General features: G+C 44.0%; 2 protein-coding genes across 3 annotated transcripts; both read left to right on the forward strand.

Moving 5' to 3' along the window:
* LOC110430373 (ESX-1 secretion-associated protein EspB-like) lies at nucleotides 2,837–3,364 on the forward strand. The gene has a single exon (XM_021448034.1). The coding sequence runs from the start codon at nucleotides 2,837–2,839 to the stop codon at nucleotides 3,362–3,364; it is 528 nt and encodes a 175-aa protein (XP_021303709.1).
* Nucleotides 7,960–12,911, forward strand: LOC8065849 (trihelix transcription factor GTL1). Of its 2 annotated transcripts, none has more exons than XM_021449778.1 (3): nucleotides 7,960–9,116; nucleotides 9,863–11,504; nucleotides 11,655–11,760. In XM_021449778.1, exons 1-3 carry the CDS (start codon nucleotides 8,695–8,697, stop codon nucleotides 11,664–11,666), a joined length of 2,076 nt encoding a protein of 691 aa, XP_021305453.1. In that variant the 5' UTR covers nucleotides 7,960–8,694; the 3' UTR covers nucleotides 11,667–11,760. The 2 variants fall into 2 exon arrangements, with proteins under 2 accessions (XP_021305453.1, XP_002464376.1); XM_002464331.2 differs by having other exon boundaries at nucleotides 7,964–9,116; nucleotides 11,651–12,911.

Raw genomic sequence — 16,992 nt, forward strand, 5'->3', positions numbered from 1 at the left:
TTAATTTCTTAAGTCTGACTGAGTTCAACATGGAAGCAGCTGGACTAAATTACTGTTAGTGTTCTTTGACTCAACCTTTATTTTGTGAGATCCAGTATAAGGTGTTGTTTAGGGTGCCTAGAAGGACAGGTGTATATACAGCATTTGGGAAAAAATATATATATTAACACAAAAAGTAAACTCTTTAAAATATCAAGACCCAAACAGCTATTGAAGGCGTAAAAAGACTTCATAGTTAATCAATTATGTATATATGTTATGGGATTATTAAAAACACTCCATCTGTGGGGTAGACAGCCACAAACATTATTGTGTTTTGGCGTGGAACAAATGAGGTTTTTTTTTTTACAACATACGGAGGTGGGGAATTGAACTGGGGCTTTCCACAGCACGGGGCGACCACCAACCGAGCTAACTACTAGGTGGATTTGTCCACGCGAGCACAGAGTTTACCTCCTCTGAATTGTTCCTCTGGCGGCTAATAAGTAATAAGGTCCAACTCCATCATACTTGAACTTTCAACGTGTTCCTGTAGCTGTTACCAACTTACCATCTATGATCTACTGTATCTGAGTTCATGAACGTCGACCTGCCATCGTCCGCCGGTGGCTGCAGAAGGTTCTCCCGGCGGCGACGTCACGACATGCACCAAAGTGAACCTTAATTATGGCCTTGTTTAGTTCCCAAAATTTTTCAAGATTCCCTGTCACATCAAATCTTACGGCACATGCATGAAGCATTAAATATAGACGAAAATAAAAACTAATTCTGCAGTTTACCTGTAAATCGCGAGACGAATCTTTTGATCCTAGTTAGTCTATGATTGGATAATATTTGCCACAAACAAACGAAAGTGCTACAGTAGCGAAATCCAAAATTTTTCTCAATCTAAACAAGGCCTATATTAACAAGTCTATGGATGGTATTTTATTTATTACCATAAGATGGCATTAGTAGTACTAGTAGCTAATGTGGGTGATTAGGGAGGGTGCCTGCCTATTATTCCACCCCTTAACAAGGCATCATCAATCATTATCCTCGGCCAGGCAGATCATGGGGTGATGTAGGTGGGATCGTGTGCCACCTGGAGGGAAAGATTCCTCCTCTTTCTTCTACCCTTAATTTCAGCAATTGCCAGCACTTGTGCAGTGCTACACGCACCCGGTCGTCACCACAGTAAATATTAGTACTACACATACTACTGCAAATCTAGGCGCGTGATTGCCCAAGTTAGTTTCTACTATTCTCCAATAGTGGCACCCAACATATCCATTACCTATATGAAATGTTATGTTGTATACAAGGAATATAGTGCAGGATCATTTATAGTTATTAATTGTATATACATAGAATTTAAATTTTTATCTCTAAGCTGAATTATGCTCGTTAGAATGAGTGCAGTTTGGATATGTTCAAACAGACAGATCACTCATTCTTTGTGCAAGTTCTTAGATTGTGAGAATGGAACATGATGTGCTATTTGATCTAATGATGATCCTGTGGCTTGCACAAATAAAACTTCGTCTCAAAAGGAGATGTCATTTATTAAAAGATTGTGCGCATACTCCATATATTTTTGAGCTATTGGAATCGTCATAGTTTCTGAAAGTCATTTGTATGCTAACATGTAGCTATACGGTCATGGTTAACCTGCATAAAACCATAATTACTATGCAATTCATGCTATTCCATATGACATAACAAATCACTCTTGCAGTCCTTTTAGAGTTTTATACATCATATGTGCAGTTTCTAGAGGTGTTCTCTTACTACAATAAAATTTATACCACTGCAGATGTAAGAAAATCATGTACAAACAAGTTACAGACATAGTGATATCTAGGTTCTACTCAAGCATTTTGATTCAACGGGTTGGAGGATATGCTCAAACCGGAGGCGGTAGTCAAAGTTTTGACTTAATTATATTAAAACTTTAAAAAAGGAATCTCGCATAGAAAAAACGTGTATAAAGATGGAGAAATTGATGACTGTATCTTTGCATATTTACATAGGAGAGAGTCAACTGTTTTAGTATTTTTGTCGCATTGTGCGATGTATGCAATATTTATTAATAACCAACATAGAAAACAACAGGTTGTCATGCATGTACATTTTTTTGCTATTGAGTGCAATGAAATAAATAATTGTAATAATAAATAAATAAATAAATAAATAAATAAATAAATAATATGTGTATTTTTTGTAGTTGTATATACATAATATGTGAATTTCTATAAAAGAAGAAAGAGAACAAACTTAAAGGCATGTCTTCCCTCACTACATTTTATGGTTTGGAAAAAGTGACGTAACAAATCATGTACAAACAAGTTAAAGATATAGTGTTTTCAACCACACTACAAGAAATAAGGCTTTACATGACGGTTTACTAGTGATGTTCTAAGAAAGTGTCATAGAATTGTATTGTCTGTGACGGTTTATTCTTGAGGTAATGTATCTATGATGACTGGTTAAGTTGTCGTCATGGTTGAACGTCATAGATTATTTTGGCACCTTTGTGCTAAACCTAAACCGTAAAGTTACAGCTAATGTTTAAAGTCAAATGAATTATAACACTTTAGGTGTTAGACAGTCATTAACACAAATCATTGATGCATCAGCAAAACTAATAAGAATTGTCAAAAGATCTTTGGATGAGACTCTAGAAAAGCCAAGGAACTAAAAAAATCATAAATAGAAACAAGAAAAATAGTTGCATAGAAAGAGAAATAAATAAAAACCAAAAAGAAGAAGAAAAGAACACGCCACATAAACATAGAAGAAAAAAAATAAAAACCGAGAGAGAGGAGACTGGTCATGCATAGGAGAGAAGTTAGACATGCAAAAGTTCACTTCTCCAACAACACAACGCAAAAAAAGGAGAGCCATTCTCTTCCAACTCTCGTTCGCCCGCCCCGCACCACCTCCACTCCTCTGCACCAGCCCGCCTCCTCCGGCGAGCTCTTCTCTCTTCGGCCCCTCCTCCGCGCGCCCCTTGGATCCCGACGGCGGCGGCGGCGGCTCCCCAAGCTCGCACACGGGAGCGGCCCCCTGGATCCCGCCGACGGCAACCCCTAGATCCCGACGGCGGCAGCTCCCCAAGGTCGCGCGTGGCGGTAGTCGCGTCTCCCCTGAGCTCGCGCCCGGCGGCCCCTCCTCCTCCTCCTCCTCCTCTGCGCGCCCCTTGGACCCCGACGGCGGCGGTGGCTCCCCAAGCTCACACACGGGAGCGGCCCTCTGGATCCCGGCGACGGCAGCCCCCAAATCCCGACGGCGGCGGCTCCCCAAGGTCGCGCATGGCGTCGGCCGCATCTCCCTAGAGCTCGCGCCCGGTCCCTTCCTTTGTTGCAAAATTGAGGATCCCTAATTTAGGTATTTGGTTATACATATTCGAAACTGATCTGATTATAATCCCAAGTGTATGCATGTATGCTGCAGGATGTGGGTTTAATTTCTTTAATATGACTATTACTGTTTTTACCAGAGCAATACATGTTGAAAAAATTGTACTATCATACTTTCAGTATCTATAGAGACCTTTCTTATAGGTGAAATTAATTAGGCATGTGTATCTAGTGTCTGATTGCTACGCATGTTTCAGTATCTGTAGAGATCTTTTGTAACACTGAAGTTACTAATGTATGCCTTATTAAGTATGAACTTAGTAACCCAGTTAGGGCCTGTTCGGTTATGAGGGATTGGACACTGAGAACAATTCCAACTTGAAATGTTGTGCTAATTTGTACTAACTTTGCTCATAAGGAACGATTCTAGGAGGAATTATGCCTAACCGAATGATAGTAACCCCCTAGGCAGTAATTGTTTACAGATTTTAAAAAACATCTCTGGGAGGAGTAGGGAAGAGCAATGATGGCAGGAAGAGGGTAGATATCCACAGGATGCGGCAGTACAGGTTGCAGCTTGAATAGAAACTTGGTAATATCTTAAGCCCTGAATTTATTTTTCGCTATACTATAATGGTGTCACTTGATGTTTCCTTGTGCTCATTTGATGTCATCTGGTGACTAATTTCAAACATGTTTCTTGTGCTCATTTGATGTTGTCTTCTAGCCAGTTAATGCATTCAGTCACCATGCTGAGTTGTCCTTTGTAATATTGAGCTGTGGCGGTATGGATCTGCGGTGATAGATTTTTGTAACTCCTTGTATTTTAACCTATTTTGGTTATGTTTCCTGCATTGGTGTGTATAGGATAAATTAAATTAGGAGATTTTAGAACACTACTGATAGATATGCAAAGATTGGACAAACCATATGTGAGTTACGCAAGAATGCAGGTATATTATTATCAATAATTTTGATATCAGTTCTCCAACCTAATGTGTATTTTGTGCCTTAATTCTATAACTAATAATGGATGCTTCAATGGATTGCACAAATGTCAGTTTCATGTTATAACATCGATTGTTCTCAGTACCTTGTTTGCTACTACAGATTTTTATTTGATCAAGTGTTACTTTCATTTCAGACCACAGTCCTTTTATTTGATCAACTCTGAACTTGTCACATGTTTGTTCATAACTGATTGATATCAGTCTATGAGATTTAGTATAGAGCTGGTCTATTGCAAGTTTAGCTATGTTTTCTGATGCAAGTCTATGCTCCTGTCTTCTTCATATTAAGTTGACAATCTTCAAATAAATAATAGCTGTGATATAGAAGTTTTAACTTGGCCAAAAGACCCTTGCATTTTTCAAAGATAGTACCTTTGCACATGTGAGTTTTATTACTCATCAAGTATTCATTGCAGATGTTTGATGATGCTATAGTGAATTGCGGAAAGAGGATCAAGGTGCTCATGGTGGCTATTTTCATTAGTCATGAAAGATTTTGTTGTGCGAGCAAATCATACGAGTTATGTGTTGTACAAGTCAACATCTTAGTTTTGTAGATAGTTGAGTGTAGCTTGGTTATTGACTTAGTATTTCGTGTGAAATATTGTACAAGTACAAATGTTGATAGTTTCAATAAAAATGATGGGCAATATTTGTCAATTATGAGCTTTGTTCCAGTTTATGTGTGTTGACATGACAGTAAAACCATGAACCGTTTATGTGTGTTGACATGACAGTAAAACCATGACGGTTTAGTTCATCACCATAGTCTCTTCCTATAGTTGCCCTATGGTTCGTCCATGACGATCCAAAAAACCAACCTGTGACGTTCTATTTTGGTCCAAAAAATGTATGACGAGGAATAGATGACGTTCCTATGGACCGTCATAGATAGTTAACTATGACGGATTTTTGCTTATCTATGACAGAATCAAACCGTCATGTAAAGCCTTATTTCTTGTAGTGCCATGTAATAGTGTTTTTGTTTAATAACAAATCAATCATCATCAGCACCAGCCGAAAAATCAGTCAGCCAAACACGACTTCAAGAGGTTAGAGGATATGCTAAAACTAGAGTCATTAGTCAAAGTTGACTTAATTATATTAAAGCGTTAAAAAAAATCTTAGCTTGGAAAAACATGTATACAGATGGAGAATTTGATGATTGTATCTATGCATATTTACATAGGAGAGAGTCAACTATTTTAGTATTTTTGTCGTATTGTACGACACATGCAATATTTATTAATAACCAACATAGAAAATAATAGGTCATCCCGCATGTACCTTTTTTTGCTATTGAGTACAATGAAATAAATAATAGTAATAATAAATAAATAAATCATATGTATATTTTTGTAGTTATAAATACATAATATGTTAATTTCTATAAAAGAAGAAGGGGAACAAACTTACAGGCATGTCTTCTCTCACTACATTAGTTTGGAAAAAGTGACGTAACAAATCATGTACAAACAAGTTAAAAAGATATAGTGATATATAGGTGTCCTACTTGATTCAACATGGTACAAATATGCTAAAACTTGAGGTGACCTTCAAAATTTTGATCTAAAATAGGCGAAAAATGTGGATTCAAATGGGGAAAGAGCTATCTTTGTATATTTATATACTTAGGAGTGTCAGCTATTTTTGTACATTCCTTGAGTATTTGATGATACATGCAATGTCTTTTAGTTATCAACATGGAAAACAAAGGCACTCTAGATGTATGTTTCTACTATTGGGTATATATATTGTGTAATAACAAATCATACATGTATCCTTGTAGCTGTACACATCATATGTGCATTAGGAGAAATAGTTAAGAGACTTAGAGGCAATGTCTTCTTGGTTCTCACACTAAATTTTATGTCATTGGATAGAATGGTGTAACCACCAGTAATGTACTAAGTTAAATATATAGTGATATATAAGTGTTGCACACTCTTCAAGACAAAAATATGGTTGGAGTTAGAGGTACGATTAAATTTACAAATATAAAATTCATCATTTGAGAAAAGATACAAAATGAACCTAAAAGTGTTGAGATAGATAAAGAAAATTGGTGATTAAATTAAATACAGTGATATCTATGTGTCAATAAATTTTTTTGGATTCAGCATGTTCAACCAAGATAACCCCGCAATTAAAGTTAGCACCCAAAGTCCGCAATACATGCATTGACCAAATATATGGCGAACCTAAAATCACGAATATAGCTAGAGAAAACTTAATAGCTCAAAGATATGGAGATATTATTATTGAGCATTTCAATTTAAAATCTTGGCAAAGATACGTTGAATCCCCAATACATGCATGGACAAAAATAAATGGAGAACCCAAAATCATGAATATAGCTAGTGGAAATTGATAGCTTAACACATATACGTGATACCTATAAGTAGTTGAGCATTTCAAGTCAACCCGCTTGCCAAAAATATTCTAGAGACATTAAAGGTGTGACATAAACTACTATATACAAAAATTATATATAATAAACATCTAGGCATATACAAAAAGATATAATGAACCTACAAATAAATGCCGATATAGATAGAGAAAAATGATTTTTACAAGGCACAACTTATTGCCTATTCTGGTACGATTATCATGTGACCATAGTGGTGCCCCAATGCACCTCAAGCCCCCACCCCGTGTTCTAAAAATGTACCCCATGTGAAATGAAATGGCTAGCACTAACTTAATCGGGGAATGACATAATTGGGGTGGTTAACTTAATTAATCATCCAGATTTTTATGCCTAATCATTAAAAAAGGCCACATGATCATTTATTACCTGGAAAGTGAGGGATTAACCACAACATGCCAATGCATGGCCATTTTTATACTCCCCTGCTCCACTTGGGCACGCATCTAACCCCACCCTTTCCACATGACTCATGGGCCCGGTGGATGCCTTGGCCCCACAAGCCAGTGGCGCCTTCCTGCAGGTCGCTTTGGTGGGGTTGATTGGGGTGTGTGTGGGGATTGAGGGTCCGCGTTAATCGCCGTGCACGTTCTGCACCTCTTTCGCTCTCCGGGAGGGCCCACGTTACAGCTGTTATAATGTGGTCTTGTCTGCCTCATCACACTCTCCTACTGCCTTTATTTCTCTCTCCATTTTGTTTTCTTTCTACTCTAACTAATTTTGTTTTGTATGTATAATTGTTAAAGCTTTATTTGTTATTTATCTCATCTATGTGGAATTTCGTCTACAAAATTAAAGCTAGGTAGTTTTTTTGGGTGCCCCTTGATTTTTTTTCTCTAATAGTCATTGCACCTTAGATTATACACATATTACATATATACCACCACAGAGAGCAGCTAGTTAGTATATTATATTCTTTGAAGCTATGTAAAACTGTTCTTTGAGTATTAGTTACCACGGCATAAGATAACACATCCAAGATTTATTGCACTTATTTCAAGTCCAGGTAATAATGCTATGCATAACAAATGACTAGATATTATGTAGGAAAATATAGTAACTAAGATGACCACAGAATCCAACATATTCCTCCATGGGGATTGATGTAGGGGAGTTTTGTAGAGGGGGGTATTTGTGCCCCCTCTCCCTTTTATTACAAGCCTCCCCTCCATCTCTCTCACCCCTTTCTCACTCATCCCACAGTTTCCAGCACTCCCCTCCCTTTCTCTCCTGCTTCACATGCTTCTCTCCCTACCATTTTTTGCCCCACACTCCTCTCCCTCTCCCCCCTCTGTCCTTTTGGTTTTACTAGCTAACAAATTGTGTAGTATTAGGCAGGGAGGGAGGTAAAGCCCCTCTGACAGCGCAGCATCTTGTTTGTTTTATCTCCCACATCATCCCCCTCATCATCTTCTGCACACCTCCACATCTCTCTCTCTCCTCCGGCAGTACTCAACATTTCTCAACTTTCATCTTCTCTCTCCTTCACCCTCCTCCTCCATATCTCTTCTTCCTTACCCTTCATCACAGATATCATATTCTCCTCATCTTTCTCTCTCCTCCATCCTCCCTACTTATTTATTGAAGGCTGCTTATAGATGGTATCTTAATTCTTTTTTCCTATCTTCTTCCTCCTCTTGAAGGAGTACATTTTTTTTTGCCTGCGTTTCCTGTAGTAGTACTACTAGTGCTTCCTGCCCCCCTTCTCCTTCTCGGGCTACTTGCTCTTCTCCCTTTCTTGCCGTTTTTCCCCTCTCCGGCCTCCTTCCCTCTCTGAGGTCCGTCTCGCCTCTTTCCAGTTGTCCTTGCCTCCCCCATCTTTTTCACCTGCCCCTCATGTACTGATCGTCTCATCACCACCATTCCCCAGTGGTAACACCGGGCGACGACCTGCACGGGAGCACGAGCTGTTAGCATGCAGCAGCAGCAGCACGGGGGAGGAGGAGGAGGCGGCGGCGGTGGTGGTGGAGGCCCAGCGCAGCAGTTCGGCGCACAGCAGGTGGAGATGCCGCCGCCATTCTCGCCGGCCGGCGGGGCCAGTCAGCGGATCTCGCTGGCGGAGGCGCCGTCGCCCATCAGCAGCCGGCCGCCGGCGTCGTCGTCGGCGCCGGCGCAGCAGTACGACGAGCTCGGCGCTTCCGGCGCCGGCGCCGTCCTGGGCTTCGACGCCGAGGGCCTGGCCGCCGCAGCAGCCGGCGAGGAGGGCGCCAGCGGCGGCTCCGCGGGCAACCGGTGGCCCCGGCAGGAGACGCTGGAGCTGCTCAAGATCCGGTCGGACATGGACGCCGCCTTCCGGGACGCCACCCTCAAGGGCCCCCTCTGGGAGCAGGTCTCCAGGTACAGTACGAAACCAGCTAGCTGAATTGCCGCATGAATCACTCGCCACGCCGCCGTCCCGGCGCGCCGCCGCGACGGAATTCTCGTCGGCGGAATGCTGCATGAAATCTCGGCGGCCTCCGGGACCGTCCCCTGGCGCCGATTTGGCTAGCGAGCAGGCCCAGTTAATTAATTACTTACCCGGCTAAAGAACACTTCTTTTTTACTTTTTCCTTAACCTTCCTTCACGAGAACAGTGACTTTTCCATTTTAAAATGGCTCGATATCGCTCTCCTTCCCCACTTTTCCAGGAAAAAAAAATCCGCGCGCTCTAGTGTTTTTTTTTTTGGCCAATCTCTTCGTCTCTCCGATAGGTAGCAGTAGACACGAGCAGCAATATTCTTCAGATCCAAAGGCATCAATCCCAAACTTTATCTCTTTGGCCTCTGAATTTCTCGCAAAAAGATGGGAATTTTTATTCGCAGTTTTCTTGCTCCTCTGTGCTATGCATTCTTCTTGGGATTTACCACTGCTAGTGCTGCATGCATGGATGTATGTGTGCATATGCCTTTCTTTATCTTTTTCCATGGGTGCCCAAATCGAGTAAAATTCTACTACATGCATGCGCAACTTTCGTGTGAGGGCTACAGTTGTTGCACGTATGGTTGAAATTTGTGGTGGTTGGTGGCGGCGACACGCCATTGATAAGGCAATTAAGCTTTTCTTGTTTCTGTTGCTAAAATGTTGATCGATGCGGTGGTTGGCAGGAAGCTGGCTGACAAGGGCTACAGCCGGAGCGCCAAGAAGTGCAAGGAGAAGTTCGAAAACGTGCACAAGTACTACAAGCGCACCAAGGAGAGCCGCGCCGGCCGGAACGACGGCAAGACGTACCGATTCTTCACGCAGCTGGAGGCCCTGCACGGCACCGGCGGGGCGGCTCCCGCGTCGTCGGTGGCGTCGCAGGTGCCCCCAGCGGGGCCGTCGGCCGTGCGCGTGCCCGCCGAGCCGCCGCCTGCGGTGTTGGCCGGCGGCGTGGGGATGCCGACGATGGGCTACCCGAGCTTCTCGACGTCCAACACGGAGGACTACACGGACGAGGACGACTCCGACGACGAGGGCACCCAGGAGCTGGTGGGCGGCGGCGGCGGCGGCGCGGACGAGCGCGGGAAGAGGAAGAGGGTGTCGGAGGGCGGCGCCTCGGCTGCTGGCGGAGGCAGCGGGAAGATGATGAGGTTCTTCGAGGGCCTGATGAAGCAGGTGATGGAGCGGCAGGAGGCGATGCAGCAGAGGTTCTTGGAGGCCATCGAGAAGCGCGAGCAGGACCGCATGATCCGCGAGGAGGCGTGGCGGCGGCAGGAGATGACTCGCCTCGCGCGCGAGCAGGAGATCCTGGCGCAGGAGCGCGCCATGGCCGCCTCCCGCGACGCCGCCGTCCTCTCCTTCATACAGAAGATCACCGGGCAGACCATCCCGATGCCATCCATCGCCGCGCCCACCATCAACGCCATGCCACCACCGCCGCCGTCGCATCCGAAGCCGCCGCCGCCTCAGCCGCACCCCACACCCATTGCCTCCGCCTCGCCAGCCCCGCCGCCGCCGCAACCACCAGCCTCGCAGACTCCGCCCCCGCAGCAGCAACAGCAGCAGAAGCCGCCAATGCCGGCTTCGACGCCACAGGCGCCAGCGCCGCAACAGCAAAGCATGGACATTGTCATGACGACGGCCGAGACGACGCCGCGTGCCGACACCCCGGTGCACGAGGGGTCCAGTGGCGGCGCGACGTCGTCCCGGTGGCCCAAGGCGGAGGTTCACGCGCTGATACAGCTGCGGAGCAACCTTGACACGCGGTACCAGGAGGCCGGGCCCAAGGGGCCCCTCTGGGAGGAGATCTCCGCCGGCATGCGGCGGCTGGGCTACAACCGGAACGCGAAGCGCTGCAAGGAGAAGTGGGAGAACATCAACAAGTACTTCAAGAAGGTGAAGGAGAGCAACAAGAAGCGGCCCGAGGACTCCAAGACGTGCCCCTACTTCCACCAGCTCGACGCGCTCTACCGCAACAAGGCGGCGCTCAGCTCCTCCGGCGCCGGAGCCGTGGTGCACGCCGTCAACGCATCGTCGTCGGCACAGCCGCAGGAGACGGTCACGGTCGTCACGGCCGCGGCGCCCATCTCACAGACGCCGCCGCCGCTGCCGCCGCCTACGACACAGCCTTCCCAGTCCCACCACGCGGCCAAGAACGGCGGCACCGCCAGCAACGCCGCGTGCACCGGCACCACCGGCAACGGGAACGGCGCCGGCGCGCCAGTGCACGGCTCCAGGGGCATGCAAACGCAGCCGAGCAACGGCAGCGTTGCAGCCAGCAGGTTCGTCGGCGAGGGCGGCGGCGCGACCCCGGCGCCGGCGAAGAAGGTAAGCGAGTCATCAGTCTCACATATACACACATGCATGCATGTGCGCGCCTCGGTGTGGCCATAGCTAAACTGCACCGTACATGTGGTACCTGCTGTTCGTTTTTGGTGATCCAATGCTGATTGCATAACGCTGCACATTTAAAGCCAGAGGACATCATGAAGGAGATGATGGAGCAGAGGCATCCGCAGCCGCAGCAGCAGACGCAGGCGGTGGTCAGCGGCTACAACAGAATCGACGGCGCGGACAGCGACAACATGGACGAGGACGACGACGAGGACGACTACGACGACGACGACGACGAAGACGAAGACGTCGACGGCAACAAAATGCAGTACAAGATCCAGTTCCAGCACCAGCAACAGCACCACCAGCCGCCGCAGCATCCGAACACCGTCAGGCCGAACGCCGGCGCCGGCGGTGGCAACCCGCCCGGCACCGCCGCTCCCAGCACGGCTGCGGCCCCGACAACAACAGCCGGATCTTTCTTGGGCATGGTCAAGTGATCGATCCATCCGCGCGCAGCCAGCAGAAATTATTCCCCCCCGGTGACTCCTCATCATCCTCCTCTTCTCCGTCCATGGCTTTTTTTTTTTTCATTCTCTCGCCTGTGACATTTGTATCTACCTACCTGTCTTCTCCATGCTAGTCCATATCTCTACACCACAAAACCTAAAATCACAAGAACTATCCCCCTCCTCCAAGCTCGGGCAATTCTCCATCCTCATGCACGTAGCTAGCAACACCTCGATCCATGCCGTGTCGTCGTCGTCGCTGCTGCCCAGTGCCCACCCTCCTATTTCTTGATTCGTTGCTGTGTTAATTACAGTGGTCGCCTCTTAGGTGTTACAGTACAAAAAAAATATTGGTGGTGATGTGGTTATTTATTGATTTGTTGTGGTAATTAATAAGAACCCTCAAGAGCTTGGGGTGTTCACGGAGAGAGGTTGAATTGATGCGGTGAAAACGGCACGTGAAGGGTAATAAGAGATCGATCGCGCGGTTAAAGGAGAACAACAAGGAGACAAGGTGACAAAAAAGGGCAGGTGACGCAGTGGGTGTTTGCACTGTTACTCCGGTAATTTTTTTGCATGCGGCTACTACTCTACAGTGTGGTAGTTTGTTGCAAAGGGAGCAGTGAAAAAAATGGAAAAGAGAGCTTGCTCGTCATGTGGCATGAAGAATAGCCAGTTTGATGCATGCGGGATTTTTTTCTTTATCCTTGTTTTTTTCCTTTTCATTTTTCACCATTTCTTTTATGTTCTGGAACAAGTAAACTGTCCATTAAGTATTAGCTAAGTTTTTCTTTCTTTCTTTCTCAAACTGTTGTTACCAAAATTTACAGTGTATACTTGAGAAATATTATATCTTAAAATTCTTGCTATTATATAATATCGTAATTGCTTTCATGTGGGATTTTATATGTCAACTTTGTGTTTTTCATTAAAATATTGAAGTCCATTGCGTATGATAAAGATGCATACATTGAGTTCTGATTATACTTAGTAGGATCCAATCTGTCATTTATTTTAGTTTTTGGGTTTAAATCCAGCAAGGGATCTCATATTGAATATTAATACTAACATGCCAAGATTGGTATACCTTTGAGAGATTACCTTCACATGCATGCCAAGATTATTATACTATGAGGGAGGTGAAGTCACACATTTTAAACCAAAAGGAATCAAATAAATAATTGGGCATATTGCACTTAAAGCTCATGCATATACACATGAAAAAAAAGATGATACTCAACAAAAAAATGTTAGGCAAGTTACAAATCTAGGAACAAAAAATACCAAATTATTAAAGTTGATTCTAGGATATGAAGTCACCATATTATCTAGCAAATATAAATAGCATATTTACACATTTTTTTTCTTGAAACAAAGGATGAGTTCTATCTAAAATGTGGATTTTTCCTCTTGTAGGATTTTAGTCATTTACAACAAAAGTCTTATCAAATTCTTGCATTCTACTGCATCGTCCCAGAATTATATGTACAGGTGAAGTCACCTTTTTTTGCACAATTGGATCAAATCTCTGAAATCAGACACAATGCTTCGATTTTCAAGGCTAATTCAAACCATGGAAATATCTTATGAGAAAGATAATATCAAGCAAGCTATAAATTGGAGGTTCACAATAAGTTAAAAAAGTGTAATCATTTTACGACATGGAGCACTTTTTTTAAAAAAAAAAAGTAAATTAGTCTGTTTACACAATGTTCTATATAAAACAAAGGATGAGACCGATTTGGAATGCACTACTTGAATTGCCTTTGTATTGTAGGAATTGTTTTGTTGTGACGATGATACTCCTACAAAATTGATGCATGTTATGCACAATTTCCCGTAAATCACATATATGCTACATTGTGTGGGGAGGTGTTTATACAACATATGTGCTTAAGTTTGACCCTTAGACTTATAACCCGTACTTTTTCTACCAATCAGCAGTGTTTTTCTCTCATAAAAAAAATCAGTGAATAGTACTTTCAGTCATGACTTTTGAGACAAGCGAATAGGCTCTTACTATAGTTGACAATAAAGGCAGGATGGTTTACCCAAAAAACAAGGCAGGTTCATAAATTTGGGGGTCCACATTGTAGAAAATCAGCAAACTTATCAAATACCATGTTTCGGTACTGAACCATGTCTAGAGCTATAGGAATACCTCTTATATATATGACGGCCGCCAACGCACCTAACCCCTCCAAGACACATCACAATGGACAAGATATGTATATATATATAAAGCTATATTCATATTTGCCACTATTGGTTGCAATTCATTCATTATTTCCAACACTAAGGCCAACTCATCACATGCATGGTAGCTAGCCTTGTTGAAAAATCTCCTCACCTCCTCTCCCTACTTGAAATCCTAGGTCAATGTAGCATATGACAACAAACAGAAAAAAAACACTTGGTTCTTCATGATCGATTGTGTAGCTAGCAATAATCACTTGAAAGTATTGTCAATTTGATCGATTTGCTCCTACACTAGAAGCAGTAGTAGTAGTACGTCACGTATACTCGAGTACTGTATCAATGAAGAAAAATATTCCTTGTTACCTCGAGATGCCTCGGAGTCGGCGCCAGCAGGCGTGTGGGCTTGTGTGATCCATTTGGCAAGAAGCTTACAAAATTGGTTTGGGGGTCAGGTCAGTCAGGGGGGCATGGCATGGCATGGCTGGCTGGGGATCCGTATAGAAACGGTTGGAGCGTGTGGGGTGGCGTGTCTGCCATAAAAAGTTAAAAAAAGGGCCGCTGTGGGATCGATGCCCCCTGTTAAAATTATGTGTGGGGGAACGTGGAGGCGTCGCAGTTGCAGTAGTAGGAGTAGTGGCCACTGACGATGCTAGCCAGGCCACCCCAGCGGACAGACGACGGGGATGCCGTCGCGTGCTGCATCGTCACATCACCCGTCGCCTTGGCTAGCTTGTTGCTGGAGTACGTATTTTGTAGACTAGGAGGAGTCTACGTACGAGAGGCTCTCTTTCTGACGAAAACCGCAACCAGCATGATACATACTCGTATACATGCACGTAGGACGTGTACTAGTGATCGATCGAGATGCCTCCATGCCTACCGTGTAGTACTGGTCTACTACAAGTGCCCACTGCAGACTGATGCTAGCTGCTGCACCTTCTTGCTACAGTGTGCATCGATCTTGCATCTACGTGAACGAAGCAGCTCATGTCACAAACCGCAGCTTCAGCAGCGTCTCTCTCTCTCTCTCTCTCTCTCTCTCTCTCTCTAGCACACACAGACACACTGTGTCTATATATGTCGCTCTCTCCCTCCGTCTCTGGATTGTGGGGTCAGGAGGAGTGTTTCCCCTCTCCCTCTCTGTGTCTGTGCTTGGGCAATTAGCATGAGAAGGGAGGGCACAAGGCTCTACTTTCTTGTACCAGTCTGAATGATGCACATGGGGAGGTGAGAAAGGTACAGGTAGTAGTAGAGGAGGAGGAGGAGTAAAAAAAAAAAAGAAGAGAAGGGAGAGGGGCATGGCATGGTCCATGGTAGGGATCAGAGACATGTCCAGAGGGACCGAGCCCACGTTGCATGCACCCTGCTTCCCATTTTGCACCGCTTTTATCTCCTCTTTTCATTTTTACCGCTTGTATTGACTTTTCTCCTGGCTAAGCTAGCTATCTAGGACTAGGAGTAGCTCTTGTCACGGTAAAAGTCTCAAATCTAGTGACCAGTAGGGGCCAGCAGCTAGCTAGGTAGCTAGAGGTGCTAGACAAGTCCAATTCCCCCCACCCATTTTTATTTCTAAAGGAAAAGAGAGTGATAAAGTGGCAATAATGCAACCCCTCGCTCTTGCATTGATCCGTGCAAAATGTAAATTCTCACATGCCACTCATGATGAGCTATGCAAGCCTAGTAGCTCTTTGTACAACAACATGCCGTAGGAGTATTAGGCCTTATTTAGTTGTTGGGGTGAAAAAAATTTTAGATACTGTATCATTTTTATTTGAATTTAATAATTATTATTTAATTATAGATTAACTAAATTTAAAAGATTCATTTTACAAATTACATACAAAATGTATAATTAGTTATTATCTTGAACAGTTTTTAGATCTTGGGTGGAACACCTAGGCCTTGTTTAGTTTCCAAAATTTTTTAAGATTCTCCGTCACATCGAATCTTGCGGCACATGCATGAAGCATTAAATATAGACGAAAACAAAAACTAATTACGCAGTTTACCTGTAAATCGTGAGACGAATCTTTTGATCATAGTTAGTCTATGATTAGATAATATTTGCCACAAACAAACGAAAGTGCTACAGTAGCGAAATCCAAAAATTTTTCCAAACTAAACATGGCCCTAGTGCAGGAGTACGAGTACTCCTCTAGAAGTACTAGGAGTAGGCTGGCAGCAGCAGCACGCACTCCACACAACGAACAACCGTGTGCCACTCACTCGAACACGGGCAGCTTTTCTAATGATTAGAAAAGGTAGAGGCATGCACACTACACAGACCTCAATGCAAGAACCAAGTGATGAGGGCGAGGGACATTCCGAGCCCAGTAAAAATTTCCCCTTTTCGTTTCTCACTCGCTTCCATCTGTGACGGACAGAGCGATCGAGCGGGAGAGCTGTGCATGGCAACGGCAAACTCTCATGCAGAAGACGCTGAGGCAGGGCAGCAGCCGGCGCAGAAGATTCTCTTCTTCCAGCAGCCCCAGTGCAGGTACGCGTACGAACGACGGCGTACGCAGGGAGGTGCCAGCAGTAAAAGATGCCTACTCCTAGGTAAACAGGACTCGAGCTACAGGTGGTGAAAAGCTAGTACCAGGATGTTGTTTAGTTTTTAATTTTTTTTAAAAAAATTCTCAGTCGCATTAAATATTTAGACGCATACATAAAATATTAAATATATATATAAAATAACTAATTATATAGTTTATTTATAATTTCTAAAACAAAATTTTTAAACCTAGTTAGTCTATAGATGGACAATAGTTATC

This window comes from Sorghum bicolor, chromosome 1 (genome assembly GCF_000003195.3).
Source record: "Sorghum bicolor cultivar BTx623 chromosome 1, Sorghum_bicolor_NCBIv3, whole genome shotgun sequence".
Lineage (NCBI taxonomy): Eukaryota > Viridiplantae > Streptophyta > Magnoliopsida > Poales > Poaceae > Sorghum > Sorghum bicolor.

Bases quoted from the DNA above. Each gene is read 5' to 3' on its own strand.
- LOC8065849 (XM_002464331.2), top strand. From the start codon at position 8,695: ATGCAGCAGCAGCAGCACGGGGGAGGAGGAGGAGGCGGCGGCGGTGGT. The intron at 9,117-9,862 runs GTACAGTACGAA...GGTGGTTGGCAG, and splicing joins CTCTGGGAGCAGGTCTCCAG to GAAGCTGGCTGACAAGGGCT. The intron at 11,505-11,650 runs GTAAGCGAGTCA...GCACATTTAAAG, and splicing joins CCCCGGCGCCGGCGAAGAAG to CCAGAGGACATCATGAAGGA.
- LOC110430373 (XM_021448034.1), top strand. From the start codon at position 2,837: ATGCAAAAGTTCACTTCTCCAACAACACAACGCAAAAAAAGGAGAGCC.